General features: G+C 42.3%; 1 protein-coding gene across 1 annotated transcript; it reads right to left on the minus strand.

Moving 5' to 3' along the window:
* Window positions 1–3063: 3063 nt before the first annotated feature.
* On the minus strand, window positions 3064–27116 carry LOC136581934 (chymotrypsin B-like). Its single transcript, XM_066582627.1, has 7 exons — window positions 27065–27116; window positions 26734–26837; window positions 24367–24446; window positions 21777–21855; window positions 15075–15255; window positions 6347–6480; window positions 3064–3240 (listed from the first exon to the last, which is right to left on the minus strand). Exons 1-7 carry the CDS (start codon window positions 27114–27116, stop codon window positions 3079–3081), a joined length of 792 nt encoding a protein of 263 aa, XP_066438724.1. The 3' UTR covers window positions 3064–3078.
* Window positions 27117–27841: the final 725 nt, after the last annotated feature.

Consider the following 27841-nt stretch of genomic DNA (forward strand, 5'->3'; position numbering starts at 1 on the left):
GGGCCTGTGTAGGCTGCTACTATTACTTAAATGGAACTTAGACTATGCTCCTCCTATACTGCTGCTTCGGAATTGTTACTGGGGCCTGTCTTGAGTGCTACTATTACTGAAATGGAACGAAGACTGCGCTCCCACTATACTGCGGCTTCGGAATTGTTACTGCTGCCTGTCTTGAGTGCTACTATTACTGAAATGGAACGAAGACTGCGCTCCCACTATACTGCTGCTTCGGAATTGTTACTGGGGCCTGTCTTGAGTGCTACTATTACTGAAATGGAACTAATACTGTGCTCCCCCTATAATGCTGCTAGTGATATGTTAGTGGGGCCTGTCCTAATGCTACGGCTGAAATGTTACGAATTATGGGCTCTGCCTATACCGCTGCTAATGGTATGTCTCTGGGGTGTGGAAACAGAGGCTTCCCAAAGACATGATGGCGGCGAGGCCATTTCCCACCAACGCGGTTACTGTTAAGGTGCATATAACCACGGACACGTGGAGAGGACACGTAGTGCCTCAAAAACATCCCCCGCCACGGCCCACTTAATCCTGGCCACATTCCGAAAACCAACAAAATAAAACCGCGCTACTAGGTCCGCAGTCACCACCACATTACCACCAACGCGGTTACTGTTAAGGTGCATATAACCACGGACACGTGGAGAGGACACGTAGTGCCTCAAAAACATCCCCCTCCTCCTCCAACAATGAAAACATTCTTGGCAAATGCCTTTGCATTGGTTCGTCTGGTGGCAGTCCAAGAATTTCACCTTTACCGACACAACAAGAGAGCCCCCCCACCATCCCCCCGCCACGGCCCACGTAATCCTGGCCACATTCCGAAAACCAACAAAATAAAACCGCGCTACTAGGTCCGCAGTCACCACCACATTACCACCAACGCAGTTACTGTTAAGGTGCATATAACCACGGACACGTGGAGAGGACACGTAGTGCCTCAAAAACTTCCCCCTCCTCCTCCAACAATGAAAACATTCTTGGCAAATGCCTTTGCATTGGTTCGTCTGGTGGCAGTCCAAGAATTTCACCTTTACCGACACAACAAGAGAGCCCCCCCACCATCCCCCCGCCACGGCCCACTTAATCCTGGCCACATTCCGAAAACCAACAAAATACAACCGCGCTACTAGGTCCGCAGTCACCACCACATTACCACCAACGCGGTTACTGTTAAGGTACATATTACCAGTCTGACTGGGGCATGCAGACACCTTGACAGAATGGTGTGTGGCACATAGGTTCCCCATTGCTATGCCCACGTGTGCAGCTCCTGATGGCGGTGGCACAGGATTATATTTCTCATTGCTTCTGTACAGCATTGTGGGCTATCGCCACACCACTTTTAAAGAGGGTCGCTGCCTAGCCGTGCCAACCCTCTGCAGTGTGTGCCTGCAATTCCTCCTCATGGCAGACGCACTTATAAATAGACATGAGGGTGGTGTGGCATGAGGGCAGCTGAAGGCTGCACAGGGACAGTTTGGTGTGCGCTGTGGACACTGCGTCGTGCAGGGGGGAGGGGGGTTGGGCAGCATGTAACCCAGGAGAAGTGGCAGCAGAGTGTCATGCAGGCAGTGATTGTGCTTTGTTGTAGGTAGTGTGGTGCTTAGCTAAGGTATGCCATGCTAATGAGGGCTTTTCAGAAGTAAAAGTTGTTGGGAGGGGGGGGGGGCCCACTCTTGCCGGTATTGTGGCTTAATAGTGGGACCTGTGAACTTGAGATGCAGCCCAACATGTAGCCCCTCGCCTGCCCTATCCGTTGCTGTGTCGTTCCCATCACTTTCTTGAATTGCCCAGATTTTCACACATGGAAACCTTAGCGAGCATCGGCGAAATACAAAAATGCTCGGGTCGCCCATTGACTTCAATGGGGTTCGTTATTCGAAACGAACCCTCGAGCATTGCGAAAATTTCGTCCCGAGTAACGAGCACCCGAGCATTTTGGTGCTCGCTCATCTCTAATAGGCATATAAATGTGATTCAGCTTCTTTCTCTGGTCCCTGAAATATGACCCCACTATACAAGTTCTCACACCAGCAGCATTATATCCTCTGTAGAATATCTGGCCCTAACAACAGACCACGTCTTATATAGGCATATAAACATGATACAGCTTCTCTGTCTTGTGCTCAACTGTTACATGGAAGCTGGTTACATTGTGACTATGTTATATATGACTAGGTCATGTGATGTGGGCGTGGACTTTAAACTGCTGCCCATATGCAAGATGGAGGACACATTTGGTGACATCTTCAAAGCACCCTGTCTGCTAAATGGCTGCATGCTGACCTCTTCAGGAAACATTTTGGGAAATTCAATTTTCTAGGGATTTTCACCAAAAATTGGATCAAACTCATCCAATTCAATTTTGATATAATCAGGGCAATTTTATCCCCCAGCCAATCAAGACGAGCAACACTTGTAACAGTATCAAATATTTAGCAGATAATCATTACAATGTGTGTGTGTGTGTGTGTGTGTGTATGCACAACTGCTTGTGTTAAACAAAAAATCATGTTTGAATAGCCCTACTGACCATCATGGGTCTGTGTGCTGTCAGCTGCACACATGGACAGCACACAGATGAGAACTCTTCCCATCTGAATAAGCCCTAACACGAGTGATCTGCTTAAAAGTCAGTACCAGAGGACTAAAGGGAATGTGTCACCAGATATGAGCGCTTTAATCTAAGTTATGGTAATCATAGAGCAGGTTTCTTGCAGTCTGGGGAGGTATTTTTTATACTTACCTGGCTCCCTGATACAGCACTTTTATCCCTGAAAGTCAGCAGGGACCATTCATCATATCACTAGAGCACAATAGTATCTGCAGTTGCCAACAGCTGAGAAGTCCCAGGCAATGGCTCAAGAACCACACACTATGTCTCCCAAGCCACTGAAAAATGTCTGTCTTTACCATCTAATCATATTGATATTATTTATCTAATGTACATCTATAGAAACATTTGCAGATTAACTTTTTGAGAACCACTTCAGAAAGAAATAGTTATGGAGTGTAAACAAGAAAAAAATGTTAAGGAATTTATTGAACTTTGTTCAATTAATTGGAATCAATAATCTGGTCCATCCAGTTACGGAGCTCAGTGACACGGGCATACACAGCTGGAGAGGATGTTGAGCATGTGCTGCTTCCCCAAGACACAATACCAACTAGTGTCCAAGCACCATTGCTTTGGCACACAAGGGGTCCTCCAGAATCACCCTGTGTTGGAAAAAATATAATAACATTGATTTCATTAAAATATATCAATCACTTCACATTTATAAATAATAAATATGTATTCAAATATGTTTGATCTGTTCAACTTTTCAATAAAAAGGATATGGACACCTTTGCACTATTTTTTTTATTGTTCATTTGCTTCCTAAATGCAAAATTAAGCAAGTTTCTAAATAGTCTTCATTAACCCCTTCACAAGGTGCACCATACGCTTTACACAACTGTTAACCATTTAAACGCTATTGTCAGTTCTAACCGTGGCATTTAAATATCCCAATTGGGATTGAGATGTTTTGAATGCCCCCATGCGATGAGATCGCAGGATGCAGTCCAGGTTTCATGGCAGCCTGGGGCCTTCTGAAGGCCCCCAGTGCTGCAATGGATGTTTGCCTATTAGGATATGCCTGTGGGGACTTAAAAATAGGTAACAAAGATTTTAAATTATTATTAAAAAAATAAATTAAATTATAAAAAAAATTAAAAGTTTAAAAAACACCTTTTTCTCAGTTGTTGCAGCAAAAAAATTGTTAATCCCGCTTGGTGAATGCCATCAGTGAAAAAAAAACAGTGCCAGAATTGGACTGTTTTTGGTTCCCCCATCTCTAAGAAAACATTGTCGAGTTGCATATCGAGTTGTAGTTTTCAATGCTACCATTTAATGTACCATATAACTTACTTAAAAAGTGTTAAGTATTTCTAAGTGGAATGGAATGGAAAAAAAGTAATTGTATGATTTTTTAGGGGGGGTCTTGTTTTCAGATCCTACACAGAGAGTCAAAAATTTAATTTTTAACTTTATTTTGTGGGGCAGTATGCTTACAGCTATATTAAATGTACGTGTTTTTCTTTTGTTCTGCTTTACTGTACTACTTAAAAAAAATAAAGTACACTCTGTCAAAAAAATATATCAGGCATTGCTGTTTTGCTGCAAACCGTAGCATTCAATAATCTCAAGCAGATATGCAAATGATTAGAGTGGTGATGTGATTAGATGAGCAGTCTTGCCATCTGAGGCCCTAAAAGTGGTTCCACCTTTGGCCTATAAAAAAACTCTTGGAGGCTACTTGGGTGAAGTAAACCTCTTTTTCCACTTGTGTAGAGCTTGCTGACCACTAGACATGCCTCTGTGACACAATCAAAGAGATTTTAAAGGGGAGCATTATTGAAATGAGAAACGCTGGATGGTTATATCAATGAATTGCTCGCCAACTGGGCGGTTCTGAGCAGACTGTCAGGAGGTGTTAGGACCAGTGGATGTGTGAGGGCATGCACACACGGTGACCGGTCTCAGAATGCCCGCAATTAACTACGACCTGTTTTGTTGTCTGTCATCCAGAGACGCGATGGTTACATGCCATAGGTGGCATGCCATAGGTGGTGCGATGATTACAGACCTCTGTGTCTGTTTGAACCATTTCCAGGTGCTTGGCTAAAGGACATTTGTTCACGAAGTCCATTATGTGTACAGCCTTTGATAGACACCCACCATCATCTCTGTTTGCAGCAGTGTTGTGAATGACAAAACTGGACTGCTATGGAGTGGAACAGGGTTATTTTCCAGTCACGAACACAGGTTTAGTTTGGGCACTGACGATGGCCAAGTTTGTGTATGTAGACCTAGGTGTGAGTGCCTCCATCCTGCCTTTGCTGTGGAGCAGCACACTGCCCCCACTGCTGCTGTGATGGTCTGGTGAGCAATCGCATATGACAGTCAGTCACCCCTAGTGGTGGTGTGAGGGACAATGACGGCTCAGCGATATGTTCAGGACATTCTGCAGCCACATGTGTTCTTCTCAAGGCAGGGCTTCCCAAAGGCATTTTCCAGCAGGATGACACAGAAATGCCTCATTGTCTAACTTCCATTGCCTGCCCAGTCACCATATTTATTGCCAATAGAACATGTATAAACACACATAAGACTCTGTATTCATCTCCTCTATCCATGCCTGGTCTCTGTCATTTCTTTCAGGAAACAGAGGAAGGGAATTTTTACATGAGACGACTGTCAGGCACAGAAGCACCCCACAATCACCCTAATGACTATTGCTTCTGTGCTTTCTCACAGGAGTAATAGTCGTTCATTGAATGGGGGCAGAGCGCACTGGAGATCTCTCCCAGCCACCCACCTCCATTCACTGTGAACAAAGATGAACAGCTGCTTGTTTACACTGAGCAAAAAGTCTCTTACTAGTCATTTAGCTTCAGTGAGAGGAAACAAAGTGATTAGTGACTAATTAGCGATTTCTCGCTCAGTACTCTGTTGGGTCCCATGTTGATGTGGGACAATTATCATTTAAAATCACTGATTTGAGTGATTTTTCCCACAACATTTGGCCCATGTAAAAGTACCCTAATAGTCTATAACATTTTTCTGTTAACAGTGATTTCTTTTAGCTATCTTAATCCAAACACACATCCTTCTGTATTGTCTATACAGGCAGTAGAAGAAGGAGATGTGTGCTTCCAATATGGCCGCCATTCAAGAAGTTTTCATAAGTAAAAAAAAAAGCTGCAATATTTTAAAATTATATTATTTATCTTCTAACTGAATACATCTAATGAATGAAACTATTATTAAATACATTACTTTAAAGACATTGGGGGCTGTTTATCATTAGGGGAATTTTTGGCTGCCAGTATTGGCTGTTTTTCTTTCTTTCTTCAGTTTAGAAATATGATAAATGTATCAAATGTTGTACAATTTGATACATTTATCACATCTTTAAATATGTCTAGAGATGTAGAGTCACTTTGTATGTCAAGTTGCATATTATAAATTTCTCTAAATCCCTGTCAAGCAGCAAGCCACACCCACATTTGTAGACACTTCTGTAAAGTGGAGTGAGAGGGGAACATCTGTTCTTTTTGGCACAAATCTAAAGCAAATTTGTCTAACTTGATTTGCAGCAGTCAAACTTACTCCAGAAGTCTGGCATAACACCAGTAATAAATGTGTCCCATCATCTTTAAAACTGAAATATAAATCTTCATTCTCTTATCTCAACTTTTCGATGCGTGGCAAAGAAATGTATGTTTTTGCCATAATAACCTAAAAATAACAAGGATTCATCCATCTGATAATACAAACCATGCAGGAAGATGACCCAGCAGCTCCAGCGCAGACCATGACATCACTGATGTTACTGCCCCAGTAATTCTTGCATTGTTCATTGGACAATACAGGCAGGGCAGTTTGCTGCAGCTTGCTGGGGGTGCTCAATGCTGTTCAGAAAACAAAATATTCACAATTTACACAATATATATTTCGCTTTGTAATACAATTAAATATCTGCATTTGAAAATCATTCATTAATGAATTCATTTTAAACATTGATTTACCTCTACAGTAAATGTAAATCCTTATAAAATGAAAGAAAAAGATTCCTAATGAATCCCATATACTTATTGTCTAATCTGTATTCACACATCGGATATTCTATATTTAAAGGGTGATCGGTATGACAGTTGTATAGTTTTGTAAATGTGGAAATTTTGATTGTGTGTCACAACCATGTTGACATTTTTGGTGTTGCATGTGATTAGAGGTGCTTATCTGGTGCATTCTGTAGATGAGGAAATCTGAATACTTGGACTTCTGTTTTAATTACCAATAGAGCAGGTTCTATGTTATAAAAACAATGCTAATTTAGTAACCTAAGGGAAAAAAATTTCCATTAAGCATGGCATGATTTGGCAAGTATGAAGGAAAAAACTTAGGCACCTCTCCTTTGTGCCCACTCCTCTGTTTAGCTCTAAAAACTACATCAAAGACTGCCACAGAAACTAACTGCATATGTGATCCCTATGATGATGTGTGTTCCGGGCTAAGTTAAGGGAAGTCATATAGGGCAATTGCAATTTATGGCTCACGCACACTTGCGTATGCAAGTTGCACCCAACATTCTTGGACACAACTCAGTTTGCACAGCAGATGGACACATGTCTGTGTGCTGTGCAATGCTCAAAGGCAGTGGACATTGCATGTTTGATTCCAGTCTATGATATTGACCAAAATATATTTTTTTTACATGTGGACCATCAATCTGCACGATAACTAACTAAATGGGAACATGTCGCATCTATAAAATACACGGACGGCACACAGACCGACTATAAATTTGTGAGTATGAGCCCTTAGACTCTTAGTAGCAGTTGTAATGGAAATTAAGGTATTATAATTGTTATATGAATTAAAACTGCGCAATTAGAGACGCCATTGAAATATACCAGGAGAAGTTACTTCACAAACTAGGGACATATTTCTAGATGAGATAAGAATATCAAGAAGCTTCCACATGTTAGCTGAAGGGGCCCTAGGAATAACAAGATACTAAGGGAGGGGTTGACGCCTCACACTAAGACTAGAGAATAATGTTCATAAACTAGAAATATGTGGATGTGTATATATATGGATATACATGTATGTATATATATATATATATGTGCATATGTATGTGTATGTATATATGAAGGTGCACATGTATGTATGTGTGCCTATATGTATGTAAATGTGGGTATATAAGTAATATTTAATATTACGCCACAGAGTCATGAAAAGGACTACACAAAATGGCCGACCACATGCTTTGCTAAAGTACAGGGAATACATGTGTGTTGATAAGATAAGAACTTCGAGCTACTTGGGCCCCTCAGCACTCCATCAAGAGGTTATTCACTGCTGACTTGGAAGATTCTGGAAGGTATGCAAATGAAGGGTTAAGTTGACCTATGACAAATGTTGGATTGGAAACTAACCAATAAACTGCATAGTTAATTGTCCAATGATGTTGCGACACCCCATTGTAAGGGGACTATAAATAAAGATGCCCGACATCGATTTGTTGGGAATTCTTTGATGAATCCATAACTGTGTGGGCTCTGTCATTTAATTCCTCCGTCATATGACGTACTGAACTCTAGGTGTGGCAGCCCTACTGCACGGGTCACCTAGACTTCAGTCACAGGGTACACTCTGCTGTCCCTCATAAGGCTATCGCCGTAGCATGGGTCATATGACGTCATTCACAAGGTACACTCCGCTTTCCCTAGACGGCCATATATTTTTGCCGCAACATTTTTGGTGGAGAATGAAGCGGGCCTCACAACAGCACCCCTAGCCACGGACGTTCCGGAGGTGGAGACCAGGACACAGAGAGACCGCGGTAAGTAACCCATTGTGTTACTGCCTGTCTCCTGAGCTCTGCTTCCTGGTCTGTGGTTTGGTGTGTGACGTGATGCGCTGTTTAGTGTACTAGTGCATGTTGCTGCTTTAAATGTGCTTATCTGTTCCCTCCTCTGTGCTCCTCCTGAGTCTGTCAGATTTATTTGTGTAACTTTTTCTGTATTGACTGTCGCTGGCTGCAAGGTCTTAGACTGACACTTTTATGGTATGTCTAAATGTGTTAATGACTATTCTATATGTGATGACAAAGTTTTGTGTGTACAGAGACTCCCTTGACTGAGGGAATAAGACCTTTTAAGCATTACATAGACTGACAATACAGAAGGGAACAGCCTGCAGATATATATGTACATGTCACGTGCACGCTATATAAAGACCCAGATGACAAGACTGACTTGACTGTTATATGTGACACAACGTAAGATACAGTGCAGTTAAATTAGTTTAAAGACGCTGTTATTCAAATAACTTACTGTTGACGAGTGCGTTCTTGTCAGATGCAATGAGTTAACTTACCGCAACCCGTCTGTAGCAGATTACACTAATTTTGGCAGACTGCCAATTGACTTCTTAGAGACAGAATATGTATAGATAAGAGTTTATTGCTGTTACCGCAACTTGGGGAGAATATATATATATATTTTACATTATTACTTAATTAATTAATTTAATTTAATTAATTGCATTCCTAGTGGAGTTTTTATGATTTTTGTTAACAACACATATTTGATAGATTGCTGTGAGGTGCCTGTAGGTCTTCAGCAGCTGACAAATTCCCCAGCATTATAAGTGTATATGTGTAATCCAATGTCACTGTCAGAGACGTGAATTGGACAATGACTCAATGTACTGTATTGCCCTTAAGTCACTGATGTATGAACAGCAGTAGCAGTTGAGTTGCCCCCATTTCCCGTAAGTATATACATGTATGGCACAGATGCCATTGTATAGATGCCGGCCGGCTAAAATGTTGTTGTTTCTCTGAGTTATAAGTTTTCTTTTGGTACTGAGGTAGGTGAGATTCAACTTATTCACCACCGTGACCTGGGTATGCGCAACCTGGGTAGGACGATGAAGTGAGCCATTATATTAAGCTTTATATCATCACCCATCTTGGTCACTTTGGGGTGGTATCAGCCCCATAGGGTACCAGACGGAGGTGGATTTTTTCGCCTAGTGACCCGTCGTGACGGCACTGGGGTGGTATCAGCCCCAGACGGCTGTGCATAGACAAAGGGGGGGGGGGGAAGCATCCACCTATGTGATGACATTTGTACATGATTATGCAGGATACACCTGAGGCTTAGTAATACCCAGGTGGATCATGGAAGGCTCACTGGGAAATGAGGGGGAAGGGGAAGTATGTGTTCAAACGCTCACTAGGCAGATAATCCAGGAGACAATAAGCACCCCTGTCAGATGCGCTGATTGCAATAGATTGACTTATAAGAGTGTCGATAACTTAGACTATACAGACACAGTAGTGACAGATGACGGAACATCTTCGCATACGCAGACAATTACTGGACTGGGACAGTGTACAGAGTTTATACAAGTTAACTTTGACGATGACAATCTCCGCAAGCAACTTTATGCTCAGACACTAGACATCCAGGAAAAGAGAGACTATAACACAGCTGAGAAAGATTGGGCGAAGATATAGGTCGCTGTATAGACAGCTTACGGTCCAGCATCAAAGGTTAATATTACTGACTTGTTACCCTGCTGTACTGGTGAGACATCTGCATACGAAGACCACCAACCGCTGCCCCCACACATAATATGTTCAGAATGCAGTATTACATGTTTTGTTGTTATCTGAGCTGTTGATAGAATTTCCCTTTACATTTAATAACTGCATATCTCTATAGTATTTGTACATGGTTTATATATTTTGTTTTCTGCCTCTCTCACAACCAGTAGGTGGCCACTGCTGGGAAGTGACGGTTTTGGTAAGAACACAATGTCAGCATTACAATATAGACTCTTAGTTTTAGCTGACCAGACAGAATGATGCATGTAACACCCTTGGTAAATTAGTATTTCACCTGTGCTAAAGAATATTGTGACGATGAGTACTAAATAATTATAACATACATAGAAAATGTACAGCTCAGGCTGTGTATGATATATATTGGACATATATGTATTAGTTCTGCTTATTTCAAGTGCTATACAGTCCTCACAGGTATATTACGGTCAGAGTCTTGGTTTTGTCTGGCATTCCTAATTGGCGGAGAGATAAATAAATATATAGGATTAACACATTTTTATGTCAAGGACATGCCCAGTATATGTATCAGGGCAGTATTATGGTATTTACTTATAACATGTGTACAGTTACTTCTACCCCCATATTTTGTTTTGTGGTGTACTTCTAAATCCGGCAGAAGCCATGTGGCTGGGTTGGGCGCTATACCGCACTTCGGTCTTCCGCTGGATTTAGAAGGGGGGAGAAAGACTGAGAATATTTTAGTTTTTTTTTTGTTACAGTAATAGGATGCACTCCTGTCACCTGACCGCATTACCTTCCTGTCACAAGAAACTGAGGGGTTTGAATATGTATAATGATGAACTGATGGCTAACTCAGATTTTAAGTTTTGTTTTGTAGATGGCTGAGGATACCAGGAACATGGCAGGTACAGCGGTATGTAGCAGTCACACAGAATGAGGTAACAAGAGCAGAACCATTCCCACCTCATCTGTCAGCACAGGAGGCGGAAGTGAAGGCCCTGACAGAAGTGTGCAGAGCGGCAGAGGGTAAGGCAGACATATACACAAACTACGGCCTAACATGCAGGCTCTTATGTTGCTTACATAGCTAGGGATACTAGAGGAGGACAGAATAGAAGCAAAAGGAAACGCACGTGTGGGCGCTGCTGCCAAGGCAGCTGTGGCAAGACCTAGGGTAAGAGGGTTAAGTCAACGTCCAAACCTGTAACCCCGGCCCCTCCAGTGAGCTTAATAACTGAGCTGCTGGACGAAGGCAGGGGCAAGCCAGACGGACGCCGGTCTGTGTGAAGAGACCACTGCTTATGTCTCTCTCATGCCCTCTACTCAATGATGGCCCATTGTGCACACAGAGAGACACACCAGTCAAAGACTGATGTGAAACCTTGTGTCTCAACATTGGATTGTTCCTGGATTCAGCACGGTCGCTGCCAGGTATACCCAGGAGCATATGACCTGTGCTTTACATACATAGGGAGAGTAGTGAAGACAGCACAGAGGCACACCTGGGCCGCTCTACCCACTTCTAAAGGTTGCAAATTTGTATATTATGCCATATCTGTGTTGACAGCTTATCTGTATACGTTAAGGCCTGTCCAATCAGGTATCGTTTTGCCACTACAAAGGTAGCAACCGAATTGTTGAACGAGGTAATTCTGTGGGTATGGGATTCCAGAGACAATAGAAATAACGGCTTTCATACAGTATGGTACTTTCTCTGGATATGTCCAGGCCCTGTAGAAACATTTATATTTGATGCATAAACCAGTGTTTGCTTCCCTTCCAGATCCTGACTCCGTGTATACAACACATGTTCTGGAGCCAGGATATTGGAAACATGTTCTGATGATAACAGCCACTTCAGCGAAGCCTGAAGGGAAAACAAACTGGGTTCACGCTGGTCACTGCCAGAGAGTGACCGGGGCAGGAGAGTAATCATGTATCATTGTATCCTATGAAAAATAAATGTAATACTTATCCTTATAATAATAATGGGGAAGGGGTAATGGTATGACACCCTACTGGGAGCAATAGGTATTGCAGTGGGAGTACTGAACTTTACTGATATGATCTCAGGCCAGAGCAAATGAGGCTCAGGCAGTAAATCTACAGGCCCAGTGGATGCCATCCATTTATTCTCCTCAGTGTTTAATGTTTGGATTGTGATAAAATGTGTTAAGAATTTTAAAATGCCAGCTTAGCTGCTCAGCCTAATTGCTTAAATATTAGAGTGTTAATGCTATAGAATGTAGGTTCAGAGATATATGTATACTCAGTCTAACTTAATGACCAATAATGAGCATTTGTGAAGAAATGTTATCAGATTGATGAAAAACACAAATTATGAATCACAGATTGAGACTGGGAAACAGACAAATATAAACTTTAAAAAGTCTAATATTTATATGTGTTCTTCTAACATTGTGGAATTGTTGTCCCTCCAGTATCACCTCTAAGGAGAAATCTCCATGATGTCTATCATACTAGCTTACCTGATCTATGAAGCTATTGAACCACAGAGCAAAGCAGCAAGTACTGTTCGCTTACAAAGACTGCATTCTGCATGAGTTATGGACAGCTGAACAAAGATGGACTGTACTTTGAAATGTGTTTCCTAAACACCTCTTCACAATATTGTGTTCCGCTTCTGCTTGTCTCATGAAGACACACGCACGCTCCTTCTCCTACCCAGGGATAGCATAGCTGCCATAGGTTCCAGCGAGGGGATGCCCTACGGGGTGTTACCTTGTATGGGTAAAGGGTGTGGACTCCTGAAGAGAGCCCAAGGCGTTTATGCCCTTCTCCCAGTGTTAGGTAAGGCAACCTGCCCCTGTAGGATAGTTTAGTTTGGGATCGGGAAGGAGAGTGAGATATTTGCGTGGTATAACATAGTAGGACAGCAGAGATGATCTCAAAACAGTGGAAACAATGAAGAATACACATTTGTGTCATGATAATAAAATTGTATATGTGTCTTTGAGTTAACATATATTGAAATATTAAGAGTAGCAGTAATAGGGCTGATCGGGAAGATAATAAAGTGTTGTGTTTCTTAGAAATTTAAACTCTAGGAGTTAGAGTATAGTGTGTGAAGCTTTAGGAGTTGACATATCAAGTAGCATATTGGGTGAGTATATACATGATGTAAGAATAAATCATGTGCGTCGCTGTTCTCTTAAGGAGCAAGTAACCAAGGTCCAGGTAATGCTCTCTGGTATGTTAAAAAGTGATTCACTATAACTACCTACGAGACCAGGAACTGGTAATGAGACACCTGTTATCACAGGAGTCATCTTTGACAAAAGCATAAGATAATAGCAACATAGAATATAATGTGTTCTGTGAATATATATATTTTACTAACTGTGAAGAGGAGGACGTTAAGAAGCCACCGCAGGAAGATTGCATTGCCCAGTTTCAAATCATATAAGAGGAGGAGATGTAATGGAAATTAAGGTATTATAATTGTTATATGAATTAAAACTGCGCAATTAGAGACGCCATTGAAATATACCAGGAGAAGTTACTTCACAAACTAGGGACATATTTCTAGATGAGATAAGAATATCAAGAAGCTTCCACATGTTAGCTGAAGGGGCCCTAGGAATAACAAGATACTAAGGGAGGGGTTGACGCCTCACACTAAGACTAGAGAATAATGTTCATAAACTAGAAATATGTGGATGTGTATATATATGGATATACATGTATGTATATATATATATATGTGCATATGTATGTGTATGTATATATGAAGGTGCACATGTATGTATGTGTGCCTATATGTATGTAAATGTGGGTATATAAGTAATATTTAATATTACGCCACAGAGTCATGAAAAGGACTACACAAAATGGCCGACCACATGCTTTGCTAAAGTACAGGGAATACATGTGTGTTGATAAGATAAGAACTTCGAGCTACTTGGGCCCCTCAGCACTCCATCAAGAGGTTATTCACTGCTGACTTGGAAGATTCTGGAAGGTATGCAAATGAAGGGTTAAGTTGACCTATGACAAATGTTGGATTGGAAACTAACCAATAAACTGCATAGTTAATTGTCCAATGATGTTGCGACACCCCATTGTAAGGGGACTATAAATAAAGATGCCCGACATCGATTTGTTGGGAATTCTTTGATGAATCCATAACTGTGTGGGCTCTGTCATTTAATTCCTCCGTCATATGACGTACTGAACTCTAGGTGTGGCAGCCCTACTGCACGGGTCACCTAGACTTCAGTCACAGGGTACACTCTGCTGTCCCTCATAAGGCTATCGCCGTAGCATGGGTCATATGACGTCATTCACAAGGTACACTCCGCTTTCCCTAGACGGCCATATATTTTTGCCGCGACACAGTGTTAGGGCAGTTTCAGATGGAGTGCGGGAAAGATCTGGCAGCAGCTGTCTTCCCGTGGTTATTTTCAAATGTAGTGGCCCGAAGTCTATATTTCTGGCCCCTCCATAAATGTCATACCTGTCGTGTCTTTTGTGTAGATGCACTGTGCAAACTGTCTAGTCTCTTGTTATGTGTATTGCACAGCTGCAGCATGTGAGAGGTTAATTTCTAAATGTGGCCTGGAAAAGTATCAATATCTGTCTAGTCAGGTGGTATGTTAGACCCTATAAATATCAGTGAGTAAAATATGTCTGGGTCTGTCATCATCTTCAACAGTTGAGTGTGGAGTGGAGTGTGGGCCTCATGTCTAGGTCTCCGTTGGAACGCTGCACAAACTCTTGCGCTCTGGTGAGAGTTTGAAATGCCGGTGAAGGGGAAGAAATTCCCCTCATTCAGGCACAACTACGCTCCATGCCATTGTTGTTGTGCCTACGCTTGTCTGAAACCACCCTTAGTATTAGCAACCATCACAAATTCTGATCATAACTCCCATGTCTCACCAAACCACTTTGTCTTTCCCCATCCACTTGTAACACAGTTGCGTCCATCATCATATACTTCACCAGGATTAGCTAAACACACTGGGGATACAGTGCTGCCAAAAACTGCCGGAGTTGCAAGTTTTACTAAGGAAATGTCATTATTGATGGATTGAGAGTCCCAATTTGGGTGAGTAAACACCTTAAAAAGAGAAAATTATTTAGAATTCACATCTGTTATGTACTAATTAGTTAAAGCGATCCTACGGTCCAGAAATAAAGTTGGCCACATCAGCTTTTCTGACTGCCTGTTGTACGCTGTGCATTAGTATGCATCAATAGTCTAAGACACTACACACTACTCTTAATTGAGGAGAATAGGCCATCATGTAGTGTCTTCGACTACTGATACAGGCTAATGTAGAGTGTGCTTCAGGGAATCAGAGAAGCGGTTTGGCCATCTTAGGCTGCATTCAGACGAGCATATATCGGCTCGGTTTTCATGCCGAGCCGATATACGTTGTCCTTGTGTGCAGGGGGGGAGCATGGAAGAGCCAGGAGCAGGAACCGAGCTCCCGCCCCCTCTCTGCCTCCTCTCCGCCCCTCTGCAATATTTGCAATGAAAGGAGGCGGGGTGGGGGCGGGGCTAAGTGGTGCAGAATTAGCCTCACCCCTGGCCCGCCTCTCCCCATTGCAAATAGTGCAGAGGGGCGGAGAGGAGGCAGAGAGGGGGCGGGAGCTCAGTTCCTGCTCCTGGCTCTTCCAGCCCCCCCCCCTGCAGATGAGGACGACATATATCAGCTCGGCGTGAAAACCGAGCCAATATACGTTCGTGTGAATGCACCCTTAAAGTGACTCTCCAGGATTGGAGAGTCGCTTTAACATGGTACCAAATTGTTATAGTTTATTCTTAATCAAAAACTTTTACCCCTTAGTGACCAAGCCTGTTTGCTCCTTAATGAGCAGGCCAAATTTTGGAAATCTGACATGTGTCATTTTAACATAGAATAACTCTGTAAAGGTTTTGCATATCCAAGTGATTCTGACATTGTTTTTTCCGCCACATATTGTACTTCATTTAGGTAGTAAAAATAGACTGGTAGAATTTGTGTATATTTATTAAAAGCCAAAATTGGGAAAATTGGGAAATAAATTATCATCTTTTCACATTTTCAACTGCATTATCTCAAATATGTGCAAATATATAATTTTAAAGACAGAACTTTTTTCTATAGTACACATGAAAATGGATAACCCTGTTTGCCCTGTATTCAGAAACATAGCTGTTATGGCCTTAATCTTATGTCTGTATGCACAACGGGGCCCAAACCAAAAGGAGCTGCCGGTGGCTTTCAGAACAGACATAATGCTTGAAGGTGATTTAGGCCCCATAGCACAGTGGTAGAGCCCTTGAGCGGCCAAAACGACAGAAGAACCCAACAAATGACCCCATTTTGAAAACTTGACCCCTTAAGGAATTAATCTAGGAGCGTACTGCGTATTTTGACCCCACAGTTTTTGAATAAATTGAAGCAAAGTCGAAGGAAAAAAATTTAAATTTTCTTTTTTTTTTGGCAATTGTGTCATTTTAAAAACTCTAGTTTTTTTGTACAGCACCCATAAGAATGAAGACTTTCACCCCCAAATAGATACCCCTGTTTATTTGGTGTTCAGAAACATACCCATTGTGGCCCTAATCTAAAGTCTATATGCACAACGGGGCCCAAACTGAAAAAAGCATTATACTTTAACTGCTTCATTTTTTTAAACTTTTACGTGATTGCCATTATTTGTTGGATAATGGCGATCACGTGACCAGACACTGATCACCGCAGCCCTCGGTCAGTGCTCCAGGCTTCCGGCTACCCCTAGTAGCCAGGAGAAGGAGATTTAAATTTCCTGGGCCCTAATTCTGGCAACGGGCAAGTGCGCTGAAGCTAAGGAAAAGGTTCGCGGATAAGGATCCCGTCGGAGGACATCGTCGGAGGCCTTAGATAAGTTATTTTACCTCCCCTCACAGTTCGGATCTTAGAGACGGCAGGTGAAACTTTAGCTTTTTTTTATTTTTACGTGATCGCCGTTATCCATTGGATAACAGCAATTACATGACCAAAAGCCATGTACCACGGCCTCCTGTGAGATCTCCAGGCTCTCGCCTACATTTAGTAGCCAGGAGCAGGGAGATTTTAATTTACTCCAGCAATCCGCGGCTTTTGCGCATGAGTCCACCATTTTGGCAATGGGCACATGCGCAGAAGCCAGGGTAAGGTTGATGGATAAATCCGGGGAACTTAAGTACATAATTTCATTTCCCCTCAAGAATATGATCCATGAAGAGAGATGAAAATTAAACTTTTTTTTACATTTTTTTTTTACTTTAAATGATCGCTGTTATGTATTGGATAACAGTGATCATGGGACCGGGAACTGCATACAGCAGCTCCTGGTGATATCTCTTTGCTCTCGGCTACACGTGGTAGCCAGGAGCAGAGTGGTTTTAAATTTCCCGAGGCGCGAGCCCTTATTGGCATGCACCCCACGTATGACGTTTGGCGCGTATGCGCAAAAGATGATGTCAGGTCTTGGAAGTACCAGAAGGTTGTAGGACATCACTGAGGATGGGAGTGAGTACTTTCAGCTCCCCTCATGGATCCAATCTGGGAGAATCTATTGATCTCATATATCTGGACTTCTCTAAAGCATTTAACAACGTGCCACATAATAGGTTGATATATAAAATCAGACAGCTCGGTCTGGGGGAAAATGTGTGTATCTGGGTAAAGAACTGTCTCAGATATAGAAAGCAGAGGGTGGTAATAAATGGTGCATATTCTGATTGGCCCACCATCGCTAGCGGGGTGCCACAGGGTTCAGTATTGGGCCCCATTCTGTTCAATATATTTATCAACGACCTGATAGAGGGGCTGCAAAAGTGATATGGAAAAAGACCTGGGGGTACTAGTGGATTATAGATTAAGCTGGAGAAATCAATGCCAGTCAGGTGCTGCAAAAACACCTGAGGTATAGAGGCGAAGGACGAGAACATTATCCTCCCACTCAGGCTGCACATGGAATACTGCGTACAGTTCTGGACATCGGTGCTCAGGAAAGATGTTACAGTGCTTGAGGGGGTTCAAAGAAGGGCAACTAAACTACCATATATTCCGGCGTATAAGGCGACTGGGCGTATAAGACAACCCCCAACTGTCGCCTTATACGCCTGGAATATGGTATACCAAAAAAAAAAAGTGTCAAAAAAAAAAATCAGTACTCACCTTCCCCGGCGTTCTGCGGCGCTTCTGCAGGCTGTCGCTCCCTCCTTGTCCCCGACAGAGCATTTCTTTCTGGAAGCGGGGCTTGAAATCCCCGCCTCCAGAAAGCTAATACTGTGATTGGCTAACTCACGCGCTGTCAGCCAATCACAGCCATTCAATGACATCATTGAATGGCTGTGATTGGATAACTCACGGGGCATCAGCCAATCACAGCCATTCAACATTGAATAGCTGTGAATGGCTGACACCATGTTGCGTCAGCCAATCACAGCCATTCAATGATGTCATTGAATGGCTGTGATTGGCTGATGGCGCGTGAGTTACCCAATCACAGCATTAGCTTTCTGGAGGCGGGGATTGCAAGCCCCACATCCAGAAAGTAATGATCTGTCGGGGACAAGGAAGGAGCGACTGCCTGCAGAAGCGCCGCAGAACGCTGGGGGAGGTGAGTACTTTTTTTTTTTTGGTATAGCCGGCGTATAAGACTGCAGAGCAGATTTTTCGGTGCTAAAAGGTCGTCTTATTCGCCGGAATATATGGTAATACATGGAATAAAGGGACTGGAATACCCAGAGAGACTATCCAAATTGGGATTATTTACCCTGGAAAAAAGAGTGATGAGTGATCAAATAACTATGTATAAATACATGAGGGGACAATACAAGGATCTCTCCCACGATCTGCTTATACCCAGGACTGCGACGGTAACAAGAGGGCATCCGCTACATCTAGAAGAAAGCAGGTTTCATCACCAACACAGAAAAGGGTTCCTTACTAGAGATGAGCGAGCGTACTCGGATAAGCACTACTCGCTCGAGTAATGTGCTTTATCCGAGTATCGCTGTGCTCGGGGCTAAAGATTCGGGTGCCGCTGCGGCTGACAGGTGAGTCGCAGCGGGGAGCAGGGGAGAGCGGGCGGGAGAGAAGGAGAGAAAGATCTTACCTCCGTTCCTCCCCGCTCTCCCCTGCAGCTGCCCGCTCCGTGCCGGCACCCGAATCTTTAGCCCCGAGCATAGCGGTACTCGGATAAAGCCAATTACTCGAGCGAGTAGTGCTTATCCGAGTACGCTCGCTCATCTCTATTCCTTAGTGTAAGAGCAGTGAGACTTTGGAACGCTTTGCCTGAGGATGTGGTGATGGCAAAATCCATAGAGGAGTTTAAAAGGGGACTTGATATCTTTCTACGGTAGAGTGGAAGGATATTACAGGATATGAATCTTAGGTTAATTGTTAATCCGGGTATACAGGCAGGTAGGAACTATTTGAGGTTGATCAAGGGATTAGTCTGATTGCCATTAGGGAGTCGGGAAGGAATTTTTCCCTAAAAGGGCTAATTGGCTTCTGCTCTTGGGGTTTTTTGCCTTCCTCTGGATCAACAACACAGGAGGATTATTAGGCTGAACTAGATGGACATTGTCTTCATTCGGCGTTACATACTATGTTACTATGTATTAGGGGAGCTGAATCTTTAACTTTTATTTGCTTTTATTTACACCATTATACGCTTCCCGCCGCTCCCCATGACAGCTTTAGGTTGTCGGCTACTTCCTGTAACTGACATCATGGAGCTGTCATATTCACAGTCCACGGAGCTGTAATCCCCAGAGTGAGCGCGTTTTTGCTGCCCTGGGGATTAAAGCCCACTAAACCAGGACGTAAAAAAAGTCTATGGGGTGGTCACTAAGGGGTTAAATGGAATCTGTTAGTTGTGCAAACAGCAGGCCTCATATTGGAGAGCAGGAGGAGCTAAGCAGATTGATATATAGCTTTGAGGGATAAGATCAAAGGGAACCTGTCACTGTATTCATACTGCCCAAAGCATGGACAGATATGCCCATTGCCCCCATCGATGTGTTATGCTGAAACACTGAGGCATTTCAGAATAAGAACACTTTTTATAGTTTGGCTCAGAAGTGGGCTCAGAGTCAAAGAGGCAGGCTGTGCTAGCTGCTCCCCACCTGCAGGATGTTGACTGACAGCACTCTCCCTGCTTGTATATAAGGAGCGAGCTGTCAGTCAACATGCAGTGTATGGGGAGAGTCTGGCACAGCCCAAGCCAAATTTTAAAATATGTTTATTCTGAAATGCTGTAGCATTTCAGAATACCACATAGATGGAGGCAATAGGCATGCATGTCCCAGGTTCATGCTGCCCATGGGTCAGGCAGCATGAACCGTGACAAGTTCCTTCAAGTAAAACTTGTACTTAATTTATGTTAATTTCTTTTCATTCTATGGTTACTGGTCTAATGGGTGGTATTGGGGATTGACAGCTAGCATTGTATGTCTGCATCAGAAGTATCTGTCAATCACTGATTAGGCCCACCCACTGGACCTCCAGCCATGGGTTTAAATGAATAAGGCACAAGTTTTACTTAAGCTCTTTCCACAAAACTATACATCAATCTGTCAGCATCTCCTACTCTATAGCAAGATGTGTGCAGAGTGGACTGCATGTTAAAGTGACAGGTTCCCTTTAAGTCAAATATTATAGTAAATAGCTTAAGTTCCATTTACACACACAGATATCTTTCAAAAGATTGAAAGATCAGTGATTGTTTTGCATAAAGTACTAATAGGCACTAATTGCTATTAGTACTGCATTCGCTTCATTTGCATGCAAGTGAGCTTTTGGGACCTCTGTAATTAGCTCCATTGTTTAGCCATAGGCTCCCCGTGGAGAATTCAGCACCATGGACAGCAGACACAGCGTGCGGTCCTGCTTATCAGCTGTTCTGCTGAACAACGGTTTTTAGGGCAGAACTGAAAACCGTCGTTTGGCCAAACAGTGAAAGATGGGCACATTTATCACAACAATTATCGCTCAGAAGACGGCTTTTGAGCGAATTTTGAGTGAGAATCGTTGTGTTTAAATGGGCCTTAAGTCATTGTTCCCACTTGCTTAAGGAGCCTTCATCTCAAATTCTGTTAGATCTGACAGGAAGAACAGCACTGCATGCAGAATTATGTTTCTAGAGAAGACAGCAAACTCTACAACAGAACCTAACAAACCCCATTGTAACTTAATGCAGTTTGTTTGGTGCCAGTGATGTCTGGGGTATCTGTTATAGGGCTTTTACCCACTAGCGTTTTTTTACTGCTGTGATATCGCTGCATTTGTTTTTACTGCAAATGTCAATGGGTCTTGCTAATGTTAAAATTGCATTGCTCAAAAATCACAAGTTTACGCTTCTACGATTTTTGTGCGAAGCGATTTTAACATTAGAAAGTCCCATTGACATTTGCAGTAAAAACTAAATGCAGCGATATCACAGTGTTAAAAAAACGCTAGTGGGGAAAAGCCCATTTACAGAAACCATGACACAATTGTGCACATAGCCCAATTCAGACAATGAATCTCAAAATTCATCCCCTACAAATATAGAAATTGTATTAGATTGTGATGTCTGCAACCTGGTACTCATATAGTGTAGCAAAAATGAACTCACTTTAGAAACTGCCAGAGATTGGATTGGTTCAGCAGATGAACTTCTGTCATGTTCTCCAAGAACAACACGGTCAGTTGTACTACAGATAGCAGAAATTTTTATATTGTGTTATAAAATAAAGCTTTATAAGGTAAATTCACATTAATACATGGGATATGCTCTGAAGGCTTCCACAGATGAACGTATGCACAAAAACGCTCACGGCAATGGTCACACGCTTCACCTTGATCTTTTAAACCCGCCATAGACTTCTACGGCGGATTTTTGTGTAACACGCAGAAGGATAGGGCAGGTCCTATCCTGCTAACTTGTGGGTGAGAGACATGCTCATGAGAATGAACCTATTGAAATCAATGGGTTCACTTTGTCACATTTTGCGGGTGTGAGTTTTACGCGTGCAAAAACCTACGCAAATACATTCATCTTTTTAAGCCATAATTCTGAAATTGAAGGAGCTGTCACCATCTGCAAAGCACCATAATATCTTCTCAGTTAGTCAGAAACACAAATCAAATAAATGATCCAGTGCATTGGCTATTCAGTCCACCTTCATCTTTCCCATTACCCTTTGACACATGAAAAGATTTACTATCTAGGACAAATAGCTTGGGACACGTGTGTCTTGTTTGTTTATGGCCGACTGCGCTCCGTCCCCCCAATTAGGGCTAATGCCCACGGCCGGATTTCTGCCGTGTTTTACGTGGTAGAAATCCACAGCGTTATTCTGCAGCTATTAGGTTCTATTGAACCTAATAGCTCAATGTTCATGCTGCGGAATTCCACCACGTGAAAGGAACCGCGGCATGCTCTAATTGCCATGGGAATATGTGCAGCCGACTTCCATTGTAGTCAATGGAAGCCAGCCGTCACTCTATAAGTCCGCTGTAGCTCGAGGGACAGGAATAACGCGGTGGATCCGGGAGGTGAGTATGAGGGTTTTGGGGGGCGCCGTGGCGGATTCTGCTGCGATATTCCGCTAGCGGAGCCCCAGCCGTAGGCATGAGGCCTTAATATGACGTATGTAGGTTAATATTTTATGTCTATTCTGTGAAGCATTTTTACTTTGTGATATGCACTAAAGTAACATTGTTACTTTGTGAGAGGCACAAAGAATGACACTATAATTGTGGCACACTAAGGGGCAGCTTTACTTTATAGAGGGCACAAAGAAAAGCACTATAACTGTAGGGCACTAAGGGAGCATTTTTACTTTCTGGGGAGACACTGACTATTAGACACTAAGGGGGAATATTACTTTGTGGGGGTCTAAAGGGAGAATTTTTACTGTATGGGGGCACAAAGGAGGTAATATTTTGTGGTGGGTACAGTAGGGAAGTTATTATGGTGTGAGGGCACTATCATGTCTGTAGTGTAAAGGAGGGACATTAAGAGGGGCTGTGCTCTAAAAGTTGTATTAGGGTACGTTTACACGTTGCAGAAATGCAGAAAAAAATCTGTGGAAAAGTATACGATGAAAGTGAATAGAATTAATGTAAATCCCATTCACATGTAGAGGAAGAAAAAATGTGGCGGATTTTCTGCTATAAGTGTATTGTAACTCTAACCTGCGGATGTGCTGCATTTCCACAATGTGTGAACACACCCTAAGCCGCCTGCAGACGAGCGGGTCGGATCCGGCAGCGAGAATTCTCGCCGCGCGATCCGACCCGAGCGCCTGCAGGGACGAGCGCGTACTCACCCGCGCCTGGCGGCCCCGGCTCTTTCATGTGCCGGCTGCCGCGCAGCCGGCGCATGCGCAGACCGGAGCCGGCGGCCGGGTGAGTGCGTGCCCCGCAGAAAATTAGAACATGCCGCGGTTTGTTTGCCGCGCGAGATTTCGCGCGGCCAAACCGCGGCCGTCTGCATAGGAGTGCGTATTTTAATGCACTCCTATGCAAACTTTCAGCTGCGGAAATCCCGCGGGAAATCCCGCGGCGGGATTTCCGCTCGTGTGCAGGCGGCCTTATGCATGTTTCCGATGTGTTTTATTCATTTTTTTCAGGAGGGGAAGACATATATTTTGAGACTTGTGCCTATGATCTTCAAAGACTGTATGGAAGCACTGCGGCAATGAAGAGAAGTTGTGTGTGTATGCACTGAACTTTTGCACCTAGGCCCATGAGCATTTAGTTACACCTCTGGTTCTCACCAAATAAATCAAACAGTCTGAGAAATTTCTGCAACAAATCGGCTAAGTGTGAAGACATTCTTACTAGAATTATCATTTAAATGCAGTGAGTTAGAAAGGAAATATTCATAAATGAGTTGTAGCTACCTTCTTATATTTTTCAATATTTGTTTTTATTTTCTCTTTTACAAGACCATATTACTACATTGTGTCACTGTTACAAAATTATGACAATAAAAGTTGAATATTCTTGAAACTAAGCAAAATAGTAAAAATTGGCTTTGAAGTTCATTGAGGTTGGGTGAAAATAAAAAAATAAAATTAATATATGTTGCTCTTTCAGACCTTCATTTTCATGATCCTTTATCAAAGGTCAATTCTAGTGGTCCTTGGGGCCTCCATATTAGATAATGTTTATGAAAAATGAAACTATCTGTGGCTTAAGTGAACAAACATACTTACGCAACAGTGCAGTGAGCTGCTGTTACCACCCAGTTGCTATTAACCAGGGAGCCACCACAATAATGCCATCCAGTACGGTCCTGTAACACATAAAGCAAGGACATAGGAAATATTACAGGTTAAGTCTATGTGAAGAATACATGCAGCCAAGCATGCATGTGTTCCTAACAGGGAGAGAGGAAGAAGTTGCTACCAGATACCTCTGGAAGCAGTTATACTCTTGTAAGAACCTTTGTCCAACTGGTAATATATATATGTGAAAGTCCTCGCTCACTCACTCACTCACTGACTCATTCACTCACCACTAATTCTCTAACTTCCTGAAATGAAATTTGGCAGAGCATTCTTTAGGTCCTGAATAGGAAAAGTAAAGTGGTCATAACTCGGTTATTCAATTCTAATTGCAAAAGTATTGGTACCCCATGTAATGCAACTTCCCAGCTTCATAGAAGCGTGAAATTTGGCACAAGCATTCTTTAGGTCCTAAATAGGAAAAGTAAAGTGGTCACAACTTGTTTATTCAATGCCAATTACAAAAGTAAGTGCACCCCTATGTAATGTAACTTCCTGATGTGTAGTACAAGCGTGAAATTTGACACGAGCATTCTTTAGGTCCTGAATAGGAAAATTAAAGGGGTCAATACTCAAATATTCAATGCTAAGTGCAAAAGTAAGTGAACCCTTATGTAGTGTAACTTCCCGGTGTTGTACAAGCATGGAATTTGGCACAGCATTTAACTGACCTTTGTGTGCATATGCTGAAAGGCTGTAAAGTACATAAGAAAGCGCCCATGGACTGCAGAGTTGGAGCATGCCTTTAAGGCTAAGAAAGGGCTGCAACCTCCAGTCTGGGGGTTAAATTTGAATGAAAGGGGTGTTACCTTTAAGGGTAAAAAATGAGTAGAGTGGGAGGGGGTGGCACATTCTGCAGAGGGACAGTGGTACATGCAGCCTGAGGAGAATCTAACGCTCCTCTATGTGTATACATATTTTATTCCTTGGTTCCTTTGAAGTAACCACGACTTCATGAAAGTTTTTCATGTGAACAACAGGTAAACAAACACCTGTACCAAATTAACTCAGGTGAAGCCGGGTATATTAGCTAGTAGATTGATAAGTGCAACTAAGATTTATGCTTTAAAATGAAGATAATAGCTGCTTGTGCCCATTGGTTTTGAAGGGGGAGTATGAGGAAAGGAAAGCTCCAGTGGTGAACATTTTGGAGAGTTTCCAAAGAAGTGAAATACTTCAAACATTACTTTTCAGATTCAAGCATTATTTGTTTTATTAAAAGGGTATTGTCATTTCAATAAGGAGCTTCAAGACCTTCTCACATTTACTGACCAAGGACAGGATACAAATTCCCAACAAACAACTATATGATCCCTGGGACATTTCCATGTTCCACATCCAATGTTGTGTACCTGATCCTGTGCAGTAAATGTTCTGTTGGAGGGGTATATGTTGGAGAAACAGGACAAAAATGTAAAGCGAGGATGAGATCTTACTGCCACACAATTCAAGAAAGAAAGACAGAATTACCTGTGGCTGAGCATTCTTCTAACCACGGACACAACATAGCACATATGAAGGTTACTATATTAAAAGACTATTTCAAATCTCAACATCATAGAAGAATTTGAGAGTACATGTTTATAACTATCTTTAGGTCAAGAGGGGTCTTGTCTCCCCTTAAGGAGCGCACCCAAGAAATGTTTGGAGACACCTAGGGGCTGAGGGGGTCAGGGAGTGGCATCATCTCTTCCTAAGAAGAGCACCCAGAAAGGGTGTGAGAAGACACCTGAGAGGTGAGTGAGGAGACTTATATGGCCATGCACGCTTCTCTAGGTAATTTATGCAAATAAGGAAAATAGAACAATACCTCTGCATTGCCATCTATTGGATGGCAGCATTCCTTCAAATCGATGTATGACTTTTTAACAAGCCTGGGAATAGGAAACCAAGCTAGAAAACCATATACAGACAGCTGTTTCGAGGTGTTTGCCCCTCATCAGTGTGCAGTAGGTTTCTGGCTCGCTGGTGACAGGCCTGTGCAGAGGTATTGTTCCATCTTCCTTATTTGTATAACTATCTTTGACACTCTTAACATGGGCATCCATATCTCAAGAGGCTTTATTCTAACCTTAAGTTATTTTTGTTATCCATTGAAAGGTATCATATCTACAAGATTACTTTGTTTCTCTTACCGAGAACAGTCAGATTTTGCTCTACTGGACAACATGGTACCAAACCTATTACTTCTAGCCCCTTCATTCTCAGGGGATTAATGAGGCACCCAGAGGTTGGATATCCTAGATATGCCATCACTTTATGGGATACGAATATCCCTTTAATATGGATTGTTACCTGAAGAGAGACTTGCCAGGGCCAAGATCCTGGAACTGCCTCTTCACCATTGACTATCCTAGCATAGCCAGTGATAACAGGGGAGATACTGGGAATTCCACAACCTAGTAAAAACAAGCAAAAAACACTGAAATATATTTATTCAGGAACACTTAAAATGTTTCCAACCTAAAATGAACTTCTACTTTATGCAATTTAACATGTAAAATACATTATTTCTTGTGTTTACTAATTACACAAAAGGGATTCAAATAGAATATATCTGTCAGTAGCTATAAAAATCCAGTTAGACAATTACATGCAATAGTGAAATGACAGCAATTGAATTTACCATAAACTACACTGGCCAAAGCCAAACAGGAAACAAGCCAAAGGAAAGACATAGTGAGTAATTTTGGTATTCACATGAAGAACTTATATAGTAAAAGAAAGACAAGCTGTAAGATATGGATTTGCTTAATGATTGGTCAAAATGTACAAAGCAAGGTGAACAAACAGGAATAATTTATAACCTTATATGTTCTAGCACTGACTTTTATCTTATTATGAGCTCTTTCTAAATTTGACATCTGCTAGTACAAGAATAGCAAATATTTACTGGTTCCAAGACTGTTATCTGGAATTTTCTGCTTCAAGGAAGGTTAGCGTCTAATGCTGTGTAGCAATCATGAAGTTGAATGTAAAAATATAGATTTTAACTTCTGTTTAAACATGAGGGCAGAAATATTAACATTCCCTTGAACAATTTTGTGTTGGGGCTGAACACAATTTTTAGTTATCATGGAAAGTACATGAAGCTTCAGAGAGGCATCAAGCTCAACTCTTTCATTAACATTTCAAAGACTTTCCCACTTAGAAAAGTGGCAGTATATAATACCAATCCCATTGATGCACCATGCAAATAAGGGAGATAGAATAAACCCTCCACAGTGCCACCTATCATTGTAACCAGGCTTGTATAAAAAGTGCCACAGTCATTGTAACCAGGCTTGTATAAAAAGTCTGACTTTGACTTGAAGGAATGCTGCCTTTCAATAGGTGGCACTGTGAAGGTTTTTCTCTATCTCCCTTATTTGCATATTACCCAGAGGAGCGTGCGTGGCCATTT

This window comes from Eleutherodactylus coqui, chromosome 11 (genome assembly GCF_035609145.1).
Source record: "Eleutherodactylus coqui strain aEleCoq1 chromosome 11, aEleCoq1.hap1, whole genome shotgun sequence".
Taxonomy (NCBI): Eukaryota; Metazoa; Chordata; class Amphibia; order Anura; family Eleutherodactylidae; genus Eleutherodactylus; species Eleutherodactylus coqui.

What these genes read in the sequence shown, in the direction of transcription:
- LOC136581934 (XM_066582627.1), bottom strand. Translation starts at nt 27,116, where the DNA reads ATGTCTTTCCTTTGGCTTGTTTCCTGTTTGGCTTTGGCCAGTGTAGTT. An exon ending in CCTGGCAAGTCTCTCTTCAG is followed by an intron (nt 24,447 to 26,733) that starts GTAACAATCCAT and finishes TATGTGTTACAG; the next exon opens with GACCGTACTGGATGGCATTA. An exon ending in GCAGCTCACTGCACTGTTGC is followed by an intron (nt 21,856 to 24,366) that starts GTAAGTATGTTT and finishes TGCTATCTGTAG; the next exon opens with TACAACTGACCGTGTTGTTC.